This window comes from Sardina pilchardus, chromosome 7 (assembly GCF_963854185.1).
Source record: "Sardina pilchardus chromosome 7, fSarPil1.1, whole genome shotgun sequence".
Taxonomy (NCBI): domain Eukaryota; kingdom Metazoa; phylum Chordata; class Actinopteri; order Clupeiformes; family Clupeidae; genus Sardina; species Sardina pilchardus.
In genome coordinates this window covers 24,170,744-24,180,541 of record NC_085000.1, presented here as the reverse complement: position 1 = coordinate 24,180,541, position 9,798 = coordinate 24,170,744, and the positions used below count along the sequence as shown (strand labels likewise).

Genomic DNA, 9,798 nt, shown 5'->3' with positions numbered 1-9,798 from the left:
CAAAATAATCAATCATGCCTGTCCAACCAATCAATCCAAGATTCCAATGCATTAAGCGGATTTGCAATTGATCGATTTCCATATGGTTTCAAATTCAGGTTTTTTTGTTTGTTTGTGTTTTTTTTTTCTTCTTTTTTTTCAAAAACACCTACCTTCACTTATACTTATACTCTGCTTCGTTTACATATAGTAGGTTTTTGTTGTGAAATGACAGATATCATGGCAATGGTGAGCCATTATTCGAAACATGTTTTCACCTCTGCCATGGAGGAGATTATATTTTCAGCTTGGGTTGTTTTGGTGGACGATCTGGAAGCGTGCTGATGCGCACGCCAGAAGAGTTATGAACACACCCGCTCTGGCGCTGTAATGATCGGCATAGCCACACTAAACTGAATGAGCCGCTGTATCCTTAAGCTGGACGGGGGAGGGATGAAATCCAAGTGACGTCCTTGGCGACATCTACCCTGTTAAAGCTGCGAGCGCTCTGCACTCAGTCAGACAGCGCACAGAGGAGAAGGCAGCAAGGGGCACCCACATACACACGGTCGCGGCTCACGCATTTCTCAGTGAAGGAACGCAACAAGGAAAATGGTCTAGGCACGACATTTAAAGACAAAATCTGTGAATGTAATTACATTACATTCATAAATTGTGCGCGCAAGGCTCGCTTAGTTTTTCGTCTCGACACTCGTCTCCTCTTTGAGAGATACGTTCCCATGCGATTCTTCAGACTCACATTTAAGTGTTTCGTGGATTGTTTTTGAGGGTGCTGTCTAATTCGGTGTTTTTTCTTTTATGAGCGTTTTCTAGTTTTCTTTGACATTATTTTATAAAGGAATTTTACAATCCTACCAACATCCCAGTTGCCAATTTCGCCAACAAATTTGACTGCCTGCTCATCGTTGAGCGTATGACACTGCAAAGCGATTATTGAAAAAGAAATTCTACCTACTGACTTGTATCCCTTTCAGGGACCTGAAAGGACCAGAACCTATTAATAAATAGGGTGATATTTTCACTTATTCCTTACTTCTCAGTGCTGTCTGGACGTTGAGGGTGTTTTGTTTACAAGTGTATAATTGGAATGGAGAAATCTTCTTTCAACACTGACTGCTCTGCTGTGAACGTGGTCCTAGGGGAAGAGAGGAAGGGTCACCTCATCCCTAATGGAAATGGACATCAAGGCGCGAATGGAACCGTTATTGGAAGCGCTGGCGCGGCCGGTGCTGGAGCTCCACCTGCGGTGCCCACCGTGGGCAAGGGATACCCCGAAAGAGAGACTTGGACCAGACAGATGGATTTCATCATGTCCTGCGTGGGGTTTGCAGTGGGGCTGGGAAACGTTTGGCGTTTCCCTTATCTCTGCTACAAAAACGGAGGAGGTGAGTTGTTTGATCTAAACAGCAGCAGCAATTCTGTGACGTGTATACCCCGTCCCATCACACCGTGGTCTACACCATGTATAGCATCCCATCATATAGTTCGGTCATGCCCTTAAGTCATGTACCGTGACTCCCGAGATAACACACTAGAGACGGTGGGACGTCAGATGACGTTTAATTCTACGCACTAGCTAGAACGTCAGGCGTTTTTAATTTGTATGCCCACCTCGTCCTTCAGTGGGGTACCTCTGCAAGATGGAGAACGACGTCAGCACATCATTACCGCGACATCACATGTCTGCCTATTGATGGCAAATCTTGGGGTTTTTCCAGTGCTTTGGGACGGGAGGCGTGCCTACAAGACGTAGTCACGATTGCGTTTATGTATATCAGCTTTCTGTACGGTTAGAATGCCCATATATTGCGCGATATGACTTTACCATTTTGCACCAATGACGTCCATGGCGCGAAGTGTTAAAATATTTTCCTGTATTTTCTCGTGTCATTTCACTCAGAGGGTGTAGTGCTTTTGGACAACAGATATGGATAAATCATAGAACCAGCGTGAAAACACTAAACGTTGAAGTTGAAGTTGTAAACGTTGCTATGGGTGTCTCCAGTCTCTGTAATGAACAGGTTCTAGACAGTGAGCTTCCTTTGGATCATTATAATTTGAATGCAGTACCGAAAGGGCTCTCTCTGAATCACGCAGACAGGACTTATGAGAAAGAGCGTTGTTGTGTTTCTTTTCCAAATGAAGAATGTCTCTCCCTATATGCCCCAAATTGGACTGTGCCCAGAGTTTACTTAGGCTAATCAATTGATTTACATAAGAGCCCCATAAAAAGGCCAGTGATCGCAGTCATGATGTACACCTTTAATTAAATCCATCTCAGTTGATCCAACTAGGATTAATTCGGTGGTATCCCCAACCAAAGGGCAGTTTCAGGTGAACGAATCTCTGTTTATAACCAAATTACAGTGCACATAGCCAGAGATGTGTAATCAGAGGTAAAAGTAAGCAAAAGATGATATTTTGGTCTTGTGGAGGCACTGAAGTGTCTCTTGCACACTCTAACACATACTGTACAAGGAGTCACTTATAAGACAAGATAACATTTCAGCAAAACAGCTACTTGAACTCATTCTTGAAATGTAATATTTCAGCGGGAAATGTTACGTGTTCTTTTAACATGCGTAACGTAATAGTGAATTGCTGAATACTGTTAGCAGTGGCCCAGATTTAAAAAAAAAAAAAACATTCTTGGGGTGCTGGTAGTTGCTAAAGAAAAAGCAAAATACAAAACCTATTGTTTTTTAATTGGCAAATGTAAACACACAACACATTCCTCAGGTGTATGTCCCATAAACTTTGACAAATACAGTCAGTTCATGGCCATTACTAAGATAGGGGAATACATTTAGTGAAGGGTACCTTATTTTTAAAGAGTTAAAGCTGATATCAGACCAGCATGTAGTCAGTGAAAAGTAAAAGTAAGTAAAGAAAAAAGTAGTCACAGATTCACATTTTATATGTTTTTGAAGCCAACATAAGGCTGTGTGGAGTCTCAATAGCCTAATGTGCTTTTTGCTGAGTCTGTATACGTTTCCAAAGGTGATTGGACATGTACTTGAAATGGATATAGCGACACATCTGCCTCTAATGTTTTCCCTTATGATTTGATTATGTACAGTAATAAATGTCTATAGCATGAGGCTTTTCTATTAGGGGCCATCCATCATTCATCCAAACAAATATAACTCCACATAAACACCGACGGCTGCTCTGGGCCCCCCTCTGTGCTGTTAGTCAAAATGGATGCAATAGAATACGTGTAGTTACGATCCCTCAGAGCATGTTTTAAATCTAATTTAACTTATCAACCTCAATAGCAGCCGCGTTCCTGTCAGCCAATAATCGGTGTAGCTGATTTTAGGTTTCCGTAATGTGTGTGTGTGTGTGTGTGAGGGAGACAAGAGAGAGTATCTATTTTAACAAGAGGCTGTTTGGATGAAATCCATTTATTCTTGGTGATTGTAAAGACTGACCCTCTGAAAAGGCCATTGGGGACCTGCTGGTGGGAAATGTCTAGAGGGAGCATCAATTCTGCTAGAACAACGTTTAATTCAGGCCAGAGGTGCCAGCAAGAGAAAGGCTCGAGGGTTGATGAGTGGCGGGCGATGTCTCCAACCTTGTCTTGGCCCTCTTCTCCAAATACTTACTTTGCCCCTGTCTGTGAGCTCTAAGGTAACATGATGATGTTTTTGCCGTCCGGGTTGCCAGACTCAGTATGTGTCCTTTTCAAATTGTGCGCATACCACAGAGGCTACCAAGATCCTCTTGCCAAATCAAATCAAGCTGCTCCAAGTTGAAAAGGTGCTCTTCACATAGAAACAAGTTACTGTACCAACAGCCAAGAAGGAGGGCGACACTTCTGTGTAAATTGGCTCCACGGGGTAATGAGAAAGCTTGCCGAACATTTGTCTTTCATTTATTCAAATTGCTTAATTCATTTAGTACTTTATTGTTTGATATAAGCTTTCTGATCTTATGGAATTTCCAACGAACCCATAATGAATTAAGATAGGCCAACAATTTGGTGGTACGGAGAAGCATTTGAAAAAATCACCAGTCAGCACTTTGCCTTTGTTCACAATGCATTTTATATGAGCTCATACATTTTAGATGTCTCCCTCCACCTCATTAATAATTCCTGGGATGGCACTTCCATGCACTACAGTTGGATTCCTTTTAATTGCCACGTGGTGCCCTCATCCTCGCACACTATCACGTTTGGCACACACTAGGAAATGTTCACAAATGAGTATCATAACAGTGAGGGTAGAGAGAAAGCTGCAATCAAGTTGTGTCCTTTGATACGAGACCAGTGGTCAAATCCTGATCTGAGGACTACAACTATAGTCTTGCTTTTAAGAGTGTCACTGACATACAGATGGGACTTTTTGATACAGATTTCTTCTCGTGATCCTGCTTTGATGGTGAATGGTCATAGAATTGAGGCTCCCATAGTAGTTGTAGAATTGTTTTTTTTTTTTTTACCTCCATAGCACCATTAAGCCCTTTTGAAAGGTTAGCTGATAACACAAGATCCACTACACCTCTCAGCTCAACATTTCTACTCCAAGTGCTGATAAACACAGTGCACTGTACTTTCAAAAGTTTCCTTCTAAAAGTTGCATGAAGAAACACAATGAAACGTATGGAATGCAATTACAAATTCTGGTCGTGTCCCACTGATGCAAAATCTGGAGTCTCCTTGGTTGTCAAATTTTTTTAATCTAATTTGTCACTCACACAGTTACCCAGTCGGCATTTCCATTTGATTAAGCTGACAGTGACACTAATACTGATGATGACATTCCACTCTGGGGGTCGAGGGAGAGGTCTTCGCCGTATCAGTTTATCTGTCTCATCAATGTCCTTCGGTTTAACCTTTGCAAGGATATCACCAAATAGGCCTATCTGTTTCAGCGAAATCAGAAAGAGACATTTAAGAGACTGTTTGTCACATACATGAGGAGGGAACCAAGTGACCTTTTCTCGGTCTGTCCACACTTGCATCGTATTAATAGGGAGCCATCTCTGTTAAGGATGCCACGTTTTCCCCTCATAGGAAGTTGAGAAGTTCTGTGGTTAGACATATGACATTGCGGGGGTTTTGTCCCTCTTGTGGAATGAGGAAGTGTGTGTGTGTGTGTGAGAGAGAGACAGACAGGCAGGCAAAGGTGAATGAGTTGCAGTGGTGTATTTGCCGGTGGCAGTGGCTGCAGCAGGGTGTGTGTGGGGGGTTATGTGCCTCCTGAAAAGCAGCAGTAGGTAGCGTTAGCGCATAGCGTCCGCCAGCCAGGAGATTTATAGGGTCTGCAGTGAGCCCTCTGCACGTCCTTGGCTGCAGCCTACAGAGGTCCACTCGCCCGCCCGCATGCACTCGATGCACCATGCGTCCGTGCCACCGTGCGCGTCGCCATGTCCTCGTGCGGCGCGAGTCAAACAGCGATGTCACCGCGCAGATATGCCATCTGGGATTATTTTGCATGTCTAGAGTCAAAAGCTGATCTCCCCCCCCCCCCCCCCACCCTCCGGCCGTTGTCTGTGAAATGGCTTTCCTCTTACTTACACACTTACAGTCCTGTGGAATCTGTTTGCTTTATTGAAGAATTGGGATTAGAGGGCCCGTTCACATGCCATGTCGTTTGAGTGCTGATTTATTTAGTTTGGGTCTCTGATTGGATTATGGTGGCCAGTGGTCAAAATCCACGTGTTTTTTTATGTGGCGTTACCTCAACGTTGTGGCCCTCGCTGAACAACTTTGAAGACTAATTGTTTGTGAAGTTCTGTTGCAGCTTGTCCTGCGCTATGCATGAGTGAAGGGGACACAGCTGAGCACTGTGCTGCTCCTGTGGGGCGGGCGGGAGGGCGGACGGCGTGAGAAGCGAGGCCAGCACGAGGTTGTAGTGTGAATACGGCGGAGTTTATTTGGCTCCCTGCCCTGCCTGACATCAGCTCCTCACCCCACGTGGACGAGCGATTAAGAAGAGTGTCTGTTAATCTTTTAATCCCCCCGTTTCTGACTGGAACCCAGGAGCGCTTTAGGGTTCAGGCAGGGAATGGTGCGACCCAATCTCGGGCCCTGGAACTGCTCGTCAGGTCCCCTGGTCACACCACTGCCGCCGCCGGTCACCACCACCACGAGAGGAAGAGTGGAGGGCGTTTTACTCTCATCCCTCACTGTAATAGAGGCCATTTGTTACGGAAAAGTAGGCCGTTTACTGTTAGAGGTGCATGGCCTCACGTGGCGCGGCCGCAGACATCATTTTCTTGCACACGTATGCCGTATGTCGCGTACGAGGCTCGCGGCTATTGTTTGGTTTGTGTGCGTGTCCTCAACGCTAACCTTTGCCCAGGGGGTTTTTATTGATGTTTGCCCGGCATATGAGGTTAACAGTCTGGCTAAGGAGAGTCGATAAGTGCAGGGAGCCACTTGTTCATCTCAGCGTCCGCAGAGATGGCTATTGTAGCCTCTGTTGCTGCCTCGTCAGTCGGGGAGTGAGTCTAAGGAACTCTCTACTTCCCAACAGATTTGGGGGGTAGTAGAGAGCTTCAAGGTGGCTGTCACTTTGCAGTATTGAAGTATGTTGACGGCATGGCCAGTAATCTCATGCTGCACCCAGTGATCTGAATACCACTAAAATAACCAGGGAATGGATAATTGGGTTGGCTTAATCCATCATAAGACGTTTAAAATTAGTTTTAAATGTGCAGGCTATGAAGGGATTACAATTGCATGTGTGAGGTGGTTTAAGGAAATGGCCAATATTCTTAATCTCAGAAATGTATGTTAGTTTACATTTATGATCTGGGTGAGGGGAAAAAAAGCAGAGACATCGTTAGCAGTTTCAGCTATGCAACGTGTCTCTGTGCCAGAGATTTATTCTCACCAAACTGCCAGTAGTAAGATGCTTACCAATCCCCCTCCTCTGGAGATGATTGCATGTGATGACTGGGGCGGGGGTCATATCCAAGTGTTGGCTGTGTAGGAGAGAAGGGGGGGGGGGGGGGGGGTTATTTTTAGCATTTGTATCATTTCAACACCACAATGTCTAATCACCGCCTGCGAGTATTTGTCAGTTCCCCCTCTATCACTTTCTCCCTCTCTCTCTCTCTCTCTCTCTCTCTCATTTTTCTCTCTCTCTCCCTCTCTCCACTTTTCTTCGCGCTTTCTTAATAGCGACACCGTTAAAAAAAAAAATCGAGGCCTCGTGACTGCCTGAGGGGGATGATGCAGCTGGTCTAAAGGAGCTCAGGTGTTGCGCTGCGCACTGCACTCTCTCTCTCTCTCTCTCTCTCTCTCTCGATGCGGTCTGCAGCCTCTGCCTGGCGGCAATGTCGGTGGTGGCGGCGGCGGCGTTGAGCAAAAGGGATTCGGCGCTCACTGTCCGTCTAATGTTCTCCCCCCCGAAGGCCAGCAGAGCTCTAGACAGTTACTTAGCCCGTCGAGAATAGACGGCTTAGCGTACTCTCGCTCTACTACAGCGCGCCTGAATGGGCCGGCTATTCCTGAGCGGCTCAGAGGAGCGCCACCGATAATTGCTGAGCTAATTAACTAAAAGTAAACGGGTCGAGAGGTGGGGGTGGTGAGAGAACGGGGACAGCCATTCAGCAAAAAAAAAAGCCTCAGTGTCAGTCTCTTGTCTGACCCAGCGTTCCTCCTTCGTCTGGCGTCCTGGTGTTATTTTGGAGACGGCCCTCTGAAAATATGGAGTCGTTTTTCCGTGTGTCACGTGTCTTCCGCAGTGGAAGGCACCATCGGGGCGGGGAGATGGCGGGTTTCGCGGGGTTGGTCATGCGTAGCGAGTCGGGGCGCTTGAGTTTAACGTGGCGGGATGAGCTCCGTTGCCATCTCTGAATCGCAGCATCACGGGTTTCAGCTCAGGTAGAGTCAGGTGCTCGCCTCCATTGATATGCTTTTACTCCCCCCTCCCCCCCCCCCCCCTCAGGGTAAAGTCACGACGTCCTGCGCAGTGTGTTTGCCGGCTGTGCGACAGCGCGCGAGCGTGTGTGTGTGTGTGCGCCTGTGAGTCACCGGCGTGCCGACGGTGCGTCTTATTTCCGCCTCTTAGTGTGTGAGCTGGCAGTCACACGCTCATTCATCATCCAACAGCCATTTCCATAGCGCGCTCTTTGTGTGCGTATCAGCTTCCATCTCCTCTCACCATTCTCAAAACCCACGGCTACATATTTCACCGCCGTTCGCTTGTGCAACAAATGCAATAGGTCGAGGTGCCATAATGCTTCCAGTCATGGCAGCATTTGTTTCTGTAAGGCAGAATAGGATTGTAGGACATTGTATACAACCCCCCCCCCCCACACACACACACACACACTCCCCCAGCTCCCTTTGTGTGCAGTTAATCAAAAGGCTTCTATCTCTCCTAGTCATGGTCCCCTCATTCCGAACAGTAGCTTATGCTCTGTGAAAAGGAGCTCAGGCAAAGCTATTCATTCACCCGGTTCAGATTCCTCAAGTTGAACTATTTCTTTTTTTCCGAGGGGGGCTGCCATCTCCTTTATCGCAGTGCAACTGTGTCGCGCCGGGTTAATATACAGCCACGCACCAGTGCTTCTGATATGCCCTCCGCCTTTCTACCTGGGAAGACGGACACAGTGATTATGTCCCAGAGCTCATTCCATCGCGGCTCGTTCGACCCCATTCCGCAAACAAAAGGGGGAGGGGGGGGGGGGGGTCGCCTTCAAGCATCCATCTTTAATTCTGTCAGGGAGCCTTTGGCTGTTGCTGCTAGCTTGCGGAGCCTGGCGTTATGCAACGGGTGGCGCTTTGAATAACTGGCTCTCGGCAGTCTCACACTCGCTCTCACTGTCAGCCTGCGAGCTGGCCTATGGGCTCAGGACGAGTAGGAGGAGGAGGGGGGCTTAGCGCTGGGGAGGGGGGGTTCGATGGTGGAGGGCTGACGTCATCTGGACCTTCATTGAGTGTGTGTGGCGCATTGTTCAATGGATAATCTGCATTAGGAGCCTTGCCGCTAACACAGCCAATGACCCTGCCCCCACCCTCGTCTCATTGGCCGCCTTCACTCCAGGCCCTGCCCCCTCATCCGTAGTCCACGGGCTGCGGGAGCTGTCCGTCAAACGTAGGGGGCTGAGGCCTCATTGCAGATGATGGGTTTGCTGTGCATTCACAGCACAGCTTCAAGGATGCTGGTTAATGCAGCAAAGAGCATTGCGTGGAGCTTGTCCGACTGATTGGGTAACTCTAGAGGGGACTTTCAATGCCTGGCCTGTAACAGGAGGGTCTGTCCCTCTCTCCCTCTCCCTCCCTCTCCCTCTTTCTCTCCTACTCACATACTCCGTCCCAATTAGTGCTGAAGCACATTGTTTCATCGTTCGAAATCATTTCTGTACACCTCTTCTTGCCCCAGAGCACATATAAAAATGCTAATGCTAGTAAACGAGATACATAAATAGTTAATTGTCTCATAAATAAAGTGTCTTAATTAAATTCTCTCTCTCTCTCTCTTTCTCTCTCTGTTTGTTGTGTCTGTTCCCTAGGAGTGTTCCTCATCCCGTATGGACTCTTTATATTCCTGGGGGGTATTCCCATCTTCTTCCTGGAGATTGCTCTGGGTCAGTTCATGAAGGCCGGAAGTATCAATGTTTGGAATATTGCACCGCTCTTCAAAGGTATCTGTTTCATTTCTCTCTCTCTCTCTCTCTCTCTCTCTCTCTCTCTCTCTCTGTTGGAATATGCAAACAAAATGCATATTCTGAAACACCTCACATGCCCACAGATCCCACAGTTTTAGCACATGCAAAGCTGTATCAGAAATGATGCTGAGTACTTACATCAGAATAGACTTGTGTCCAGTCAGTCAA

At 47.0% G+C, this 9,798-nt stretch overlaps 1 protein-coding gene across 1 annotated transcript in view; it reads left to right on the top strand.

The window, feature by feature from the left end:
- The first annotated feature begins 518 nt into the window (after positions 1-518).
- The window catches only part of slc6a8 (solute carrier family 6 member 8), a 28,370-nt gene continuing 19,090 nt past the window's right edge, over positions 519-9,798 (top strand). Inside the window, exons 1-2 of the mRNA XM_062541421.1 lie at positions 519-1,385; positions 9,475-9,606. Coding sequence (XP_062397405.1) covers positions 1,088-1,385; positions 9,475-9,606 — 430 coding nt within the window. The 5' untranslated portion in view covers positions 519-1,087. The remainder of the gene's footprint in view (positions 1,386-9,474; positions 9,607-9,798) is intronic.